This window comes from Papaver somniferum, chromosome 8 (assembly GCF_003573695.1).
Source record: "Papaver somniferum cultivar HN1 chromosome 8, ASM357369v1, whole genome shotgun sequence".
Lineage (NCBI taxonomy): Eukaryota > Viridiplantae > Streptophyta > Magnoliopsida > Ranunculales > Papaveraceae > Papaver > Papaver somniferum.
Genome location: NC_039365.1, coordinates 1,186,542 through 1,203,586, shown reverse-complemented (window position 1 = coordinate 1,203,586; position 17,045 = coordinate 1,186,542). Strand labels below are relative to the sequence as shown.

The 17,045-nt window shown below is 36.7% G+C and overlaps 1 protein-coding gene and 2 long non-coding RNA genes across 3 annotated transcripts; 1 reads left to right on the top strand and 2 right to left on the bottom strand.

The window, feature by feature from the left end:
- Positions 1-277: 277 nt before the first annotated feature.
- LOC113302167 lies at positions 278-1,540 on the bottom strand. The gene is made up of 2 exons (XR_003336678.1): positions 788-1,540; positions 278-705 (listed from the first exon to the last, which is right to left on the bottom strand). It is a non-coding gene; the product is annotated as an uncharacterized LOC113302167 (long non-coding RNA).
- A 2,404-nt stretch (positions 1,541-3,944) lies between these two features.
- LOC113302405 lies at positions 3,945-5,786 on the top strand. The gene is made up of 2 exons (XR_003336870.1): positions 3,945-4,228; positions 5,146-5,786. It is a non-coding gene; the product is annotated as an uncharacterized LOC113302405 (long non-coding RNA).
- Positions 5,787-6,300: 514 nt separating this feature from the next.
- On the bottom strand, positions 6,301-8,138 carry LOC113304148 (aspartyl protease family protein 2-like). Its single transcript, XM_026553209.1, has 2 exons — positions 6,735-8,138; positions 6,301-6,354 (listed from the first exon to the last, which is right to left on the bottom strand). Exons 1-2 carry the CDS (start codon positions 8,136-8,138, stop codon positions 6,301-6,303), a joined length of 1,458 nt encoding a protein of 485 aa, XP_026408994.1.
- Positions 8,139-17,045: the final 8,907 nt, after the last annotated feature.

Here is a 17,045-nt window from a genome sequence, read left to right as displayed (position 1 = left end):
TGTCTCAGTCCATTAGACCATCCCATTAACCTAAGGCCCAATCCATTCAAGTTAATCAAACGGTCAAAGGGTTCAACTAACAGTCCACGTCCGTCCAAGGTCAAGTCCAGGGTTAAACGGTCAACGAATCAAAATCCACCGAGTCAAGTCCGGTCAACTGAGTTAAACTGATTCAACTTATTCAGAAACCGAGTCAGCAAAACTAACTCAAGGCCAAAAGCTGAACTGCACCTCATGGTGCAACACCAAAAACTCTTAACTCTATAACTCTATCTCAGGTGAAACTTCAAACTAATAATACATCAATAGAATTATTCGAATAAACTTCAGTCTATTCATAAACAAATTTCAGAATGAAATTACAAACATAATTACATCTTAATTACCTGCAATTGCAGCTTTAGGCTTTCACAACAAACACTAATTATAGTCCTACAACTATCATCCCATGCACACATTCAACACCCAACATAACTCTCTAACAGCAGCATCATTATCACTTCAATCAATTCCATAAAACATTCCAAACAACTTGTTCATCACTAACCCTGTGGCTTCATTACAGCACCACTACCAAACTCAGTTCATGTCCCTCAATGAACTGCAAATCAATCTGATATCACCGGATGTAACCAATAACATCTCAACTCCATCAAAAACACAACATTCATCACAGCGCATACCCATATGTAACACAATCTTCACCTGCACCGTTATAGTTCACTTAGCACAAGTACTCAACAAATGAACCGAATAACTTACTAATTTAATTCAGAGAAATAATTACCTCAATTGGTTCCACTTTAGCTAATTAAGATCACTTCTTCTTACTTGAATTGATTCAACAGGCTATCATCTTCTATCAAATTCTTAGTAGTAAGGCATATGATTCTAACCTCCTTGCTTTGCTCATACCACAACCAACTCAACAATCCTAACAATTTCATCACCTTCTTATTTACCAAATCAAATCCCAGTTTCTTCAACTGATTCAAATCTTCAGCCTCAAAAATACAATCAAACCCTAACTATCGATTTAAGTTATACTTCAACCTCAAACTCTAATTCAGGTAAAACCCATCTTTAATCCCATCTTATTCATCATTAATTGAACCTCTAAATAATCCTCTGAGAAACCATAGTTCTTCGATTTACCTCCTCCGCTGAGTTTGAATCAAAACCTGATTCAACACCACCATCACGAACAAATCAGCCAACTAGTCCTTAAATATCTTCATAAACTTCACCGAATCGAATTCCTAAACTTTATTCACAGAACCCTAACTTCGTTACAACGACAACTTAATCTTCTTCTTAATCTTCTTCTTCTTCTTCTTCTTCTTCTTCAGAGCTAATCAACATCAACACCACTAGAAACAACCATACCATGAAATCTTCCTTCATAAATCGATTTCAAAATCTTAACTCGAACACTCAATCTCTTAAGTCGCAGAGAAACAGAGAAAGAGAAGAAAGAAGAAAAGAAAAACAAATGAAGAAAAAAAACGAACTTATCTTCTCGGTTGGGCATTGACACGACCACACCAAAATTACAAGACACCCATTGGAAATAAGGGAAGCCACACATTTATGTTGCAAAAATACTATTTTGCCTTTTATACTTTATCTGATGATACCTTCTTCGTACGGTATCCGATTGACACGTTCGAATAGTCCATTTCGCATAACTTTCCGAGATATATCCAATGGTAACGGTTTCGTATCTAGATCATTGTTGGATTAATTTCTCATAATTAACGTTCGTGTTAAAATAATCGAGTTATTATCGGCTAAAACGTCTCTTGACTGGTCTAATAACGTTGACGAGCTTGAGGGTCCTTACACATAACACCCCTCCCAACCACAAAATTTCTATGGACCTTACCATGTCCTCCAAAAATTGATATTTACTTGTGGAAAGCTATCAACGAAGGATTACAACCTTCTCTTTATTACAGCGCATCAGCCTCACCAATTCAAACATGTTCCCCAGATGCAACTCTGACCCAGAAACGGATTCACACATGCTTATTCAATGTCCTGTGGCAATTGCGGCATGGACCAACATCTTAAACCGCATACCAACAAACCATCTTCAACATAAAAACCATCCAACCACCTTATATCCTTAAACAACCATATTGTATATATTACAATCTTCTACTGATAAAACCACCATCACAAGTTTCTGTTTTCTTTTCTGGGCACTATGGACAACCAAAAATGTATTGGTCTTCAACCAATCCCAATCTCACCATGAAAACATCATGAGGACAACTCTAGCACAACAATAAGAATTTGAATGGGCCAGTCAGATAAGAACAACTAAAATCATTCAAGTTGGATGGTCTATTCCGGATTCAGGTTGGATAAAAATAAACACATATGGGGATGCTAGAGGCCAACCAAGTATGGCAGGAGCGGGATTCATTTGCAGGGACTCGAATGCATAAACCATTATGGCTCTTGCACAATCTCTAGGTTTAACTACTGCGCTAACGGAAGAGACATGTGCAACCGTAATAGCAACCAGAATAGCAATGGAAAGACAATGGCCTAGAGTGATAATTGAAACGGACACGGAGAATGTCATGCACTTCATCAGCACATCAGCGGAAGCTCATTGGTATATATCAAAAATGATTGCAGAAATCAAACAAAGAATGCGCCACATACCTTGTTGCCACATTCAACACAATTATAAAGAAGGCAACCAAGCAGCGGATGGTATAACAAACTTTGCAGCAGATAAAAGCGAAGAAGGAAAATATTCGACAATGATATGGGATCAAACAAATCCGCCTTTTCTTATTCAAATTTTTTTAAGTGACTCTATGGGAATTACTTTGCCCAGTGTAATCTTCAAAAAAATATATACATGCTTAAGTGACTCTAGTTAGTTCCTTTTAATATATACATGCTTCAAAAAAAAAAATTTAGGAGTGGATGTTCTTATGATAATAGATCTCATGTCCGTACATAATAATAACAAAATCTTTTCTTTTTCAATAATATCTGAAATAAAACAACTGAGTCGAATGTTTAGTTTGATTGAATTTTAATTTAAGAGAAAGAAACCGTGAAGCTGAAAAAACTCATTGAAAGGTTCAATATAACTCATTTTAGGTTAATTAATTGGTCTAGATACGCTTGCTTTAGTCTCTCTTCTGTATCAAAAATGAGAAAAAGACAGAGTGAGATAGATAGAGAGGTTTCATTATCTACAACATATCCAAAAGACTAAATCACAAAAAGAAAACATCAGAAGAAATGTTAAAAAAATCAAAAGATTATTATAAATATTCATCTACTACAGAAGGTAGTTATTGGGACGCTCATCTTCAGCTATTCCTAGAGTTGTTTTGTTTTTTTTATATAAGAAAGCCAAGTCAAGACCCTTATCCGGATCCAGGTAGTCGGACTGGCCCCACCAGCGTATCCAACCCGGCATAACGCATATTTCCTCGTTGGTATAAAAAAGAGAAAAAGACAGAGTGAGACGGACAATGAGGTTTCAATATCTACAACATGTGCAAAAGCCTAACTACTAAGTAGTGATTATACAAGGGTCAACTACTGGGTCAACGCCTAATGGTTAGTTCCTGGATTTTTCTTTCTTTTTGTTTTCTTGAGACATTCCTCTATGATATTTTATTATAGTACTAAGTGGCGATTACACAAGGGTCAACTACTCGGTCAACGCCTAATGGTTGGCTCCCGGACTTTTATTTTTTTGTTTTCTTGAGACATTCCTCTACGGCCGTCACTTGTGGTCAACTAACGGGGACGTATTTTTTTTAGCCGTCCCCAATAAGCAGGTTCATCAACGGTGTCGATTGTGCCATTGGTAATTTAACTATCTTGCGCCCAGAAACACAATAAATCATTTTCCCTTCTTTTTCTCGATTACATCGCTTCTTTCAGCTTCTCACTACTTTCTCTTCATCTTCTTCCTCTTCTGCGGAAAAACTTTGTTCAGTTAAATCTCGTTCGTTCGTTATTTTCCCCTGTGAGATGTAGATCTCTCGATCTATGTCTCAAATTCGTTCTTGTTAGATTTCTCAGTTAAATCTATTTGTCCTTCTCGTTGAATCTTACATTAATTTGATTTTAGGGTTTGGAAATTATGGTTCGAAAATCTCAAGTTGTTGTTTGTGGTTTTTGATTTTTGGGTTATCAAATTAAGAGCACACTTCCGCATCTCCATTGATTTTGGGTTTAAATTCAGGTAAATTTTTATATCAAATCTCAATTAGTGATTTCTTCAACAAATTAGTACTACTGATAAAGAAATATCTCTTATATTTTTGTGGTGTGCGTTATATTATTTTGCTTGATATGTCCGCTCATAGTCTTATACTGTGTCATATCCTATAATTGATTCTACATTTGAACTGGTTTTCTTTGGTTTTCCATGATTGATATCAATCTTATCTGACTGCAAAATGAACCTGAACCTGTAAGTTGCATTTTATAGACCTTCCAAGGTAGGTGTCTCAATTGTGTAGAATTTGATTTTTCTCTTTTCGTGCCTTGAGACTGGTACAGGTCCTCAACGTGGTGAGGTAATAGATACAACCAGTATATGTATGAATTTATTATCTCTGTATTGCTGCTGTAACTGTGAACTGTATATCAATGATTCAGTGCACAGTACAATAGAATTTACACAGAACATTATAACATTATAGTTTGCTAAGTGTGTGTGAGATGTTCTGTAACTATAGTACTGAAACTGGAGTTTAAAGTTGCTTATGCTATAGTTTAGTATTGTTATTCAATCTGGTAATGCAACTTCAGAAAAATGGAGACAACTGTACCTAGGGGTTTCTTATGGAAAGAACTTATGCTTGCTAAGTTATGAATTCAATAATAGGATAGACAATGCTAATGACCATACCAGACTATTTCAGTTTCTTCCGTAGGCATAAATGGTATTGCTCATTTTGCAAAGCACCAAAAGAATTCACTGTGCGTGCAGCGCATTATATGCATGCAATTGATTCATTATATTCTGCGGAATGCAAACATGTCAACAATATCTTAGAAATGAATGAAAATTTTATGCGGTGTCCTTTAATACAGATCTCTGGTTGTTATTATACTCTATAAGATCCTAACCCTTTTATATTCTCCAATTACTAGTGAATAGTGATACAGACAAAGAGGCTTCATTATCCACAAGCAGCCATGTTCGAAAGTCCAAAGAACAAAAAGAAAACAACAGAAAAAAAGTTAAGATCAAATTTTTTTTATTATAAATGTTCATCTACTGCTGCTAGATATCTTTGGATGATGACGACCTTTCTTTTGGTATTGCTCATTTTGGTACGTATCGGCAACAATCATGGTGATGATGATGCTCTTCGGGAATGGAACTTGAACCACCCTCGCCTCTTAGACTTTGCAGATAAAGCCATAAGTCAACATAACGGCAGATCCAAGACAAACTTACGGTTGGATCACTTGCTTCATGCCGAGTTGATCAACAGAGGCAAAGAATATCGAGGAGGAGATGCGGAGTATAAACTTGTTTTGGTAGCAATAAGCGAAGAAGAAACTATGACAAATGCAGCTCCTCGCCGCAGAAAATATGAAGTTCATATTGAGGTTAATTGGATGGGTCCAAGAGAGGGTCCCTTTGTGTATTTGGTTTCTTTTAAACAAATCTGTTTCTTAAGATTTTTTTGTTGAAACAAAGGTGATTTCACCTCCATTGGTTTCATTCTCAGTTTAATGAAATTGAATTGTGTGGTCACTGGTTTGGTGCGATGATGTTCTTGTCAGATGAGGATTACTTTTACATGTTATGGTTCACAGAAAATAAATGTTTGTTTCCCCAGAAAAGCCCCGTATAAATGTGAAAAGTACACATTGATCTCAGTCTCTCTGTACCGATATTTCATGAGATTTATGATACGCCACCCCACGACTGTCAAACATATTGTGTCGACATCTCCTAGAACACCGCAATAACAGCTGTACGAATATTACAGGATAAGGTAACAAGATTCTAGCACAATTAAATGAATATATATCTCGTGTAAATCTTACATGTATAAACTTTATACATCTCAGGAAGCATGAAATGCATTCATAGTGTTGTTTTCTTCTGAATGGGTGGCTTGACTTACCAAATTGTAACTTTTGTTTCCTTGAAAGCCATTTTGTAAATGAAGCAAGACCGGTGACCACCAAACACAAAAAACCAAGACTCGAACCCATTAAAGTTCAAGAAAATCAGTAGTTTTACCTTGATAGATTCCATGGTTTTAATTTCTTCCATCTTGAACCCTAAGATTATCCATGACCAGTACCTGCAAGTAAACTAAAGTTAAACTGAAAACCAAAATCCTGAAAGTCAAAATCAAAGCAAGGATTACTAAAGCATAAGCAGAATAGAGAGAAGGAGATAATGGAGTTAGGGCATCGAGAAAAGAGACTGCAAAAGTGATTTTAGGTATTCGGTTTAGGGTTTATCTTGAGATAAATAAACCCTAAACTAAGTAGAGCCTGTAATAAGAAATATTAAAATAAATCCATTGAGAGAACCGAACTCTCAAATATTATCAAACAGTAAAAACCATAAATTGAAACACGACAAGAAGAACTAAAGAAATTATATATTTTATTAATCAATACTTGCTGACATTATTAATACTGATAAAACGTACAGATCAAATGAAACAGCCGTTGGTATCAAATCCAATTCGAGCATTGGTTAAATCATATACCATCCGGATATTTCTTTGATTTATCATTCCAATAATCGAGATGCCACTCTTAGTTTCGGTTAACGCCAAACAATAAAGGTTTGTATACTGACGATTAACCATAGTCATAACGTTATCGAACGCCAACTCAAGCTTAAAATGCTCATCATCATCGTAGTTTCTTCGGCCTTCTTCCGGACTCTCTGCTTTTCTAAAATGAAAGTTGAGGCTGTGAAATTCAATCGGACGTGATACGCTGCTCAAATTATAACATGTTGATAACCCACCAACTGGCCGAAAAGGAACCCAACCAGATAGACCGCTGACCATCTCCTTGAATGCCTTGGTGACTGCCTTGTAAGCCTCGGGAACCAACGTTGTGAACGTGAAGCCGCTGTCAATAAATACTCCTCCACTTTCCCCGGAAATATGAAATACCGGCTCTTCTGTTCCCTCTATGATTTCACCTGAACCGATGCTTATTCCAACCAAATCGACATAATACCAAACAGGCCGGGAAGGATTCGTGATCATGTTGGTATAAAAAATTTCCTGATTAGAGAGCTGCTTTGTTGATGACGAGAGCATAGAAACATAATCTCCGCTGAATATCAAAGACGTCGAGTTATCTGGTGAAAGGCAGTATGAGAAGACGCTTAAGTCTTTATAGTTGCGGATGATCCGCTCCGCTAGTGACAGTGAACCTTGCGCGAGACCTAAAATTCCGCTAGTAGAGGGATTATTATATGTGGTGTCCCGCGAGCAGCCCATAGGATACATATTTTCACGACCCCCGAGAACTAACATATCATAGATTAAATCTCCCTTTGCATAATCGTTATCAGCATAATCTATTCTGAACTTACACCACAGATGGTCATCGTCAACACATGAGCTGTAACGTGATTCACAATCTTCATTTCCACAATCTACGCGAAGGTCCGTATCAGATTTGGTCTGATCATATATGGGATATATTGTATCGCCCTGACGGACTGGGTGACAACGAACACAGTCTGGCTGGCACATAAACCAGGTCATGCCACTCCCTGTGTCAAGCAATAATGGTTGTATTTGAAGAGGTTTTCCTATAGGTACTAACACACTGAAAGACCAACCAAGTTCCGTCTTAGGTGATACTGGTTTAAAAACAATGTCGTTTCCCCCCTGTGATGTGTTCATCGAAGTTCCGACTCCTACTAAGTAATTCATACGGGCATTATCTCTATCACATAGCAGACCATAGTATATTTCTGGGTTTTTTTGGAAGTAGGCTAAGGTACTTGGTTTCATTTTGATGGGTTCTATAGTGAAGGTAAATACCTTTTTGCTTTCTGATGATGACTCCAGTGCAAAGCCGTTACACTGCGACACAATAATCGTCAATGAGATCAAAACTAAAGGAAAGCAATAAATCATCATCATCGTAATGTTTTGCGAAGGTAAAAAAGTTTAGAAGACCACGCGAAAGGAGAAAGACGAAATAAAGAGGATAGTAGACTCCTCTGAACATAAATTGGAAAGAAATCGTTTGACATATATAAGGAGAAGAAAGAAGATCGAAAATAATGTGAACTAAGTGTCAAATAATGAGAGAATAAATCATAATTAAAGGGAGAATAAATTCTCATTAATCCAAGATTTTCTAAAACGGTAGAAACAGCTTAAGCAATTAACTGCAAATTATATAGACATAAATATAAAAATGGAAAGAAAATAAATCTCTGAATCAGACGCCCCACATTAACACAAAATTTAAGTTGATTTTTCAAAAATAGAAATGAAATAAATCAACATAAATTTGTCCAAGAATATATGTCTTCGTTGTGGTTGACATTGACATATACCCACACCCCAACCTGAGCCCCGCCTGCCCGAATAGACAGGATGTCGGCGTGCGTGCTTCGGTGCCAAGCACCACGCATATGTTTCGAGAAGATGAATCTTTGTTGTGGTTGACATTGACACATATCCACACCCCAGCTTGAACCCGGCCCGACCGAACAGACGGACATCGACGTACGTGTTTCGATACCTACCCACACTCCAGCCTGAGCTCGGCCCTCCCGAACAAACACATGTCGGCGTGCGTGCTTCAGTGCGAAGCACCGCGCATACGTAATATGTGGTTGCACCAACTAAGCTATTACCTAAATTTTCCTCCTCATATAAAAGTGTGTACGACCCAACGAGCATCTTAGAACAAAATTTTTTTATAATTACGGAAAGGTATCATCTTTAGTTTCCACTATATGGGACCAAAGGTTCATTCACAAATACTGAAATGATTTAGTGCACTTAGAGACTTTAAGGTCCTAAGTTCCATTCCCACGAAGACTATAAAACAAGACAAATGAATCTCATTTTCTCGAATAATCCCTACATGAATGAAATACCGATACAAAAATTAGAAAACCGAAAGCAAGAAATATCACTATAGGAGAGATGTTTATGAGGTCTTTAACCTTTGCATAGTGAGAAATTGCAAGTACTACTCTTTAATTACCATTGGTTGGTGTAATTCGCGATAATACCTACTCCTAATATCTCTCTAGATACCGTCAAATTCATGCCGTTACTTCCATTTTAGCCCTAGACATCCGTTCAGAACGATTGTTACCGTAAACCAGTAAATTTCCCCTTCCCCAAAGGTTCGTGTATTATCTCGTTGATTGCCTTGGTGTGGGATTCCCCATTTTGCAGAGCACCAAAAAAATTCACCGTGCAACGCATTATATGCATGCAATTAATTAATTGTAGTATTATGTGGAATGCGAACATGCCAACAATATCTTAGCAAATGAATGCAAATTTTATGCGGTGTCCGTTACAAGTACGGAGTAGTATATTCTTTAAGAGCCTTACACTTTTGTTTTCCCTAATTACGCTCTGTTAGGTAAAAAATTAAGAATAAAACGGAGTGATACAGACACAGAGAGAGAGGCTTCATTATCCACAAGCAGCCATGTCCAAAAGTCCAAAGCACAAAAAGAAAACAACAGAAAAAAGGTTAAATCAAAAAATAATTATTATATATGTTCATCTACTACTGCTAGATACGTTCGCATGATTTTTGTTTTGGTATTGCTCATTTTGGTACCTATCATCGTAATCAAGCAATTTTTCGGCAACAATCACGGTGTTGATGATGGTTGCACTTATCGAAAATGGTTTCATGATTTGAACCACACTCGCCTCTTATACTTTGCAGATAAAGCCATAACTCAGCATAACGACAAAGCCAAGACAAACTTACGGTTGGATCACGTGATTCATGCCGAGAGGATCACCAAAGGCGAACAATATCGTGGAGAACTTGGAGGAGATACGACAGAGTATAAACTTGTTTTGGTAGCAATGAACGAAAAAGAAACTAGGACAAATGCATCTCTTCCTTCTCCTCCTCCTCGCCGCAGAAAATATGAAGTTCATATTGAAGTTTTATGGTTAAGTATGAAAGAAAGATCCTTTGGGTTTTTGGTTTCTTTCAAACAAATATGTTTCTTAAGAATTTTTTGCTGAACAAAAGGTAACATGAGTTGCTTAATTTGGTTTTTAGCTATGAAATTTATTAGAATACAAGTAATCTGCAAATGTTACAACTCTTCAATGTAGCTATGAAATGTAGATACTTGGAAATGCTGGTTGCATTGTCATCAACTTACTCAAATTCATTATCATCGTCATGAGTTTCTTCACTATCTTCTTCAACTTCACAAAGCATTAACAAACATGATTAGCAGGTAATATTGCATCTCTTAACACAAACAAAAAAAAAAGGTTACAAAATCAGTGTGACTCTAAGAGTTGCCCTTAGAATCATCGGAAAACGGTTGTTCCTGCTTGCCTTGGCCTTTGCCTTTGCCTTGTCTTTTGCCTTCACCTTTGCATGTGCCTTTTCCTGTGCCTTCGCCTAGACATATACATTCAGCTCTATCCATTCCCTCAATACCCGTTTCACCAAAGTGCATTTCATTTTCATCTACACCCTCAAGATATCAATGACTGTGTTGAATACTCAACTTCACAATAACTCAAGTCGAAAACCCAAACTTGAAAAATCAAATCATGACCTTCATATTGAAACGCAAGAAAATTCCCAGTACTCAGTTCATGAACCTTGTAAAGTTGTGCCCAACCATCTGTAAACTTAAAGTCATTTAGCTTCACTTTCCAAGATTTCATTGGACTCTTCAAAGTTGCAACCCCTTCAGTATCCTCTCTATTAACTAGTCTAATTGAAATGCTTTAGGTATTGGCTATAATCCATAAAAATAAAAAATAACAGTACTGGAACATCAAAACACACTTTATATGTAAATGAAAGATAACCAAGTAGATCTAGATAGATAGAGAGACTCACAAGTTGATGTGCAGATGAAGAACCTGTGGTTGTAGGATTTTAAGTAATTCAAGTGATAATCTAAGTAATCATAACAGAAATTGTAAAATCATTCATTAAGATCTTTAGTTGGATACAAATTGATATGAAAACCCTAACTTGCTCTCCAAATAATCTTTCTCTCTCCTAAGTTTTTTGTCTAAGCTCTCAAAAAGATCCCGTTCTTTACATGGCCGCTCAATCCCTTATATGAGATCTTACATAGTGGATGACAACTAATAAAACCCCTATTTTCGGATCTGGTGTGCGTTACTAACGCACACTTACATTGACTCATCTCGCACACAGTCTAAATTTCGCATGGTTCTTCACACTTTTCTCGTGATTATTCTGACGTCATCTGATACGTCATTTCAAATAATTTATATGCGATATCCTTCGCTCATATTCAATTATTGTTATTTCGCACATTTGAGGCGTGTGCGGTATTTTACTCCTACATTTTTCCTCTTTTCATGTCGTTCTTTCTGTGGAATAAGCGACGTGAGGAACTTCTTAATTTATAATGCCGCAACTGTTTGTCTTTTCATATTTTCTTCTTCCGACATATTTCCATGATTTAGGCTTTCTAGTATACCCGTGTCTTCTCATCCATTCGTTATCTGACACGTCCTATATAACCGACGTCTTCTATCCGTTCATTCTACCATCATCGCATTAAAGGGGTAAAAATCTTGGGAAACGGGAGTAAATTTCCTATTTACTTTCATTCATCTTCTTCTTTCTTCTTTTTACTTTCTTCCTTCGTTCTCTTTTATTCTCATTTTATTCTAGTGTTGTTCCTTCGTCTGCGACTACATCTTCTTTCGCTGCTTCATTAATTTTAATCATACCCTTGAACAAACCATTATTTCCTTTTATCACTCTTACTACTTCTTGTGATCTGATCATAGATTCATTGATCTGATCATCTGATCTTGATTTTGTTGGTCTGATCTTGATTATTTTTTTTCTCTTTTTATATATAAAACCACCATTTTCATTCTTAAGATGCCTCCAACTGGTTGGAGAAGTGAGGCAGAATTTACTAGACTGAAAAAAGAATTTGGTGCAAAAGGCGATTCACTTTCCCTTCCTTCTGGATCCAGTCATTCAACCAAACTCGGACTTGAGTTAATTTCTCTTGAAGAATGGTCTGACCAAGAAATTATTACGACAGTAGGGCAACTTCTTGATGATCTTCCTATCCCTTTGTATGATCCTGAAATTCCTATATTTTATGAGATTCTGTCGGACGAAAGATTCGCACGGGGTATTTTTCAATTAAGTGGTGATTACATTAGAATACTCCTAGAATACGCTCGTCGCGCAGCGGGGTTAGAATCTTCGTATCCAAAAGAGGTATGAAATCGCTTACACGTCGATAAAGCAATCAACCCTGCTGATTATACTCTTGAGAATTTCTTCAAGCATTACTACGTCGCAATCATAAAGAATGGTTGTCCAAATAGGATGTTCGCTTGAGGAGGAAAGATGGTATCGGTGAGAACGATAAGATTATGCGAGATGTTGATTTTAATGATAATTCCAATCGTACTTCTAGCAGATCCAATGATACGCGATGTCTAAATTGTCCCATTATCTTAGTGGGTCCTTACATTGCTGGAAGGGGTACTGATGGCTCACCTCTTCCCCTTCCTGAGAGATTTTCTGATTATCATCCTTGGGAATTCAATTGTCCTGAAAAATCTAAAGTGGTATGTTGTCTTCAATTCTTTCTTTTGCATTATTTTAACCGTTTCATCCTTCTCTTATCGCTTTCTTTGATGTCAGATTGCCAAGCACTCAAAGAAAGCTAAAAAAGATAAGAAATCACTGTACGCGTCACCTTCGCAGGATAATGAAGTAAGAAATACCCTTTATTTTATTTTAACAATATTGTTGCCTCCGTTTCTTATCTTTCAATATTTGCATAGGTGGAAACTTCAAGTGCTAAAGAAAAGGGGAAAGGCGTTATGTGGTATAAGAAGACCGCTTCTAAATCATCTTCTGCGAATCTCTCCAAGAAGCGAAAAGAATTTTAACCTACTTCTTCAAGTTCCGAATCTAGCGATGATGATATTCTTCTTTCCGAGGATCCTTCAATCACATCTTCTATGGGCCAATTATCTAATCTCTTCTTCTATTATTTGTCGGCTGTTGGAAATGAAGAATTACTTCGTAGTTTTGGAATGGTTTCCAAGATTTGTGATTCCCCTTCTCTAGATGATGAATCCCTTCGCGGAGCTTCTTTAATGCTAAGCTCAATCTTTCAATTTTCATTTGGTTCTTTGGTAACTCCTATATCTTCACACTTTCTTTGATAATGTTTTGATTTCTTTAATCTAATATTCATTCTTTATCTTCGCAGATGGCTCGCATGACATATGCGATTTCTTCGGATTACCAGAGAATACTTCGCTCTCTTGAAGTTAATAATACCAAACTTGAGTCTGAGGTTTCTGCTTATGCGAACGATGTAACTTATCTTCGCAAGAGGAATGATCAATTAACTGGTGCGTAACTCTTTACTGCTTCTCTTTCTTTATTCCTTTGCCACCTTTATTTTCTTTTAATTACGTATTCTTGCAGAAATTTACCGTCTTTCTGGTGAAGCATCTTCTCTATTTCGCTCCTTCCGTCATCCTATTGATAATGATATCCTCCTTAAATATCTTAACTCTTCTCTGAATAATCTGACCGAAGACAAAATGAAAACCCTATCTTTGGAGGAACTCAAGTCGGAGTACCAACTTTTCAGTATTGACCATAAGAGTGCCTTAACTTCTAGTAATGGCTTTAAACGTCGTTTTTGGGAATCCACGGAAAGGATTAAGGTTTTGGAAGCAAAAATTAATTCCCTTATCAAGGAGAAGGATCAGGTTTCTCTTAATGGTGCTAAATATTTGAAGGAATTTCAAGAAACCATTCTTCAAGTTCAAATAGAGCGAGATCGTGCTATAAGCGAAAATAACGCACTTATTGAATAAGAGAAGTTAATTCGTTCTAGACTTCTCATAGAAAGTGAAGATGAATTTGACTTGGATGCTAGAGTCTTAATAATTCTAGAGAAGGTTTAGCTGTGAATGTGAGCCTTGAATCTGACCATATCGCATTGGTTAGGATATTATTTCTAACAAAGAAGGTTGTTTATTATTCTTTTATACCTGTTATTTTTGAAAAACATTCTCTTATAGCCTTAATTAACATTCTGATCTTCTTTCCATATGGTGAAAAGAAATTTCCTGAGAAGATTGAAAGTCTAGAAACAGACTTAGTTGCTCGTAAATTTAAGTATCACAGACTTAAGAAAAAGCTGTCTGTCTTTGTGTCTAATAATATCAAGGATGTTATCCGAATTCGTGATGCGGCAATCAAGAAAATCTGTACTGATAATAATATTCCTCTTTCAACTTATAAACTTAGTGAAGTTTCTCCCAACGAAATAGACATCTCAGATAGTGATGGTGAATATGAGGAAACAGAAGAAGAAGCCGGTGATTCTGAAGCTGAGCGAAGTAATAGAGATGACCCAGGCGAGAATTGATGATTTTGCATATATGTAAACTCTTTTTCTGCTTATTGTATATCTTTTTCAATATAAACTCCTTGAATACTTAAAGTCTTCTTCAATGTATATTCTTTTTGGATTATCTGCAATTATATAATGCGAAGCTCTGTTCTTTCCAACATGTTCATGAGTCTATCGTATGGAACGAGTAACAATCTTTTATATGCTTGCATTCTCATTCTTGCCTCTGTTAGTCGTTTCCAAACGATTTACTTGGAGATGTTTTTATCCCTTCCTCAGTTATTTGCTACTTTGTTGTTTCCATTTTTTGTTTCATTATGCGATCTAATTCGCAATATGTTTATTTTCTGATTATCTTCTGCAAAACAATGTTAGTTTGTATTCTATTCTTCTCATGAGGTCTTATTTGACCTTTCTAATTAAAGGTCTTACTTTTCCTAGTATATTTTTTTTGTTTTGTGCGAAAATATCGCAGGCGGTCTTTACATTTTAGTGTAACGACCCATTGATCTCGTCTTATCATATTCTTGTATTATTTCCTCTGCAAGTTTTATAGGTGCATAAATACGATAAGCCTTGATACTCCCATGAGTAAAAAGTATCATGATATTTACGTCTTTTGACACAATTCAGCTCCCTAATTGAGGGTTTCGTCCTTATATTCCCCCTGGTTGCCTCTTCAAGGAAGCTTACCCCTAACGGGTTAAGGTGGGATCCTCCCATCTAGTGATGCAACAACCAGTTGTTTTCGCAGTCTCTTATCCCCCTACCGATATGGAATATGGTTACGAGACCGCAACCTAAGTTGGGTTTCTTCGGACCGAGTGCATCATAGTCAAGACTTGTCAAGAGTGGAAAGGTACACTCCAGACGCCCCGGGCACTCTTGACTCAACCGTGTACCTCGGCGCCCTGATCTAGTTTCTGCACTCCTTAGGAGAGATCTTATTACCTTAATCTTTCGATTTAGGTGTCTCTCCTGGATGGGATTTTATCTTACCCCAAATCTCCATGAATCAAGCTCCAGGGTCGATGTAGCTTTCACTTGAGTCATGTTAACTAGGTTTTCCCCAATTATGACGTGCATTAGGTGTTACTGTTGCCTCTTGTTGTATGCGAACTAGGTTGCAAGACACAATTGGATGCCTAGCCTACCTAATTAGAGTCTTTACTTCTGGTGCCTTCTATTAAGGTCTTATTTTTTCCTTTTCTTGACATGACAACATCATAAAGAAATAAAATTTCTCATTCCATTCTTACTTTTGAGTTATATAACTCTAGTACATAGAACTCTTATTATATTATTACTTATGAAGATAAAACAGTTTTACTTCTCAGATTACTCGCATGCTTCTTTCGCCTTATAAATTTTCTTAGGTTCGCAAATGCTTTCCAACACATTAATTCGCATAAGCACTTCAGTCCCTTTCGTGCGATGATTTTCGCACAAGTCATACTTCTTCAAGTACACTTGATTCCATAATTCAGTAGATGCCTTTCCTTCCTGTTCATCTTCCAATTCATACATTCTGTTGCTAACAACTTTCTTAATCTTATATGGACCTTCCCATACGCTTTCTGTGCTTTATTTACCTCTTTTCTGATGACACGGGTTTTTCCTCAATACCAATTCTCCTTCTTGAAATGTAGTTTCTCTAGTTCGCTTGTTGTATATTTTTGTGGAAGATTTTGTTACTGTATTACCCTTGTTAGCTTCTCCATCTTCTCTATCTTTACATACCACATCAACCATTAGCCTTTCACCCCTTTAATTTTCTTTTATATGCTTATTCCATTCTCTTCGCTTGCTTGAATGTTCTTCACATTTGTCAACATCAATCTCCTGGTAGGTTTTACTTTCAATCAGATATCCTCTTATGATTCCAATACCTTGGGGTATAGGAAATTTGATGCACTGATGGAAATTTGAAGAGACTGCTAGAATGCTATGTGGCCATGGTCTTCCAATCAAAGCATTATAGGGTGATTCTACGTCAACTACGCAGAATACGATTTCTGATGACATGCTCTTCAAAGGAATTCACATTGTTATCTCTCCTTTTGGTTTATTGGATGTACCATTGAAACCATAAATCTTGTATGTTGACGTAATTAATTCTTCATCTCTACCACCCATGGTCTCGTATGTATGATAAAATAAAATATCTACTGAACTTCCAAGATCTATTAATATTCTATTTATAGCCCAGGTATTCGCATCATCCTCTTCATCTTCATCGACTTTAAATTTTGGATTTACTTCTAATTTCACCACCAAAGAGCATTCATGTGGTTCTCCTCCTCCCGGCACCTCTTCTGCGTTAAATGAAATCGATTGTTTCTGCCAATCTCTCAAGGGTGACACACTAGTGGAAAATGGAAGTTAAACTACTGTCAGGACATGAAGTAATATCACTAAA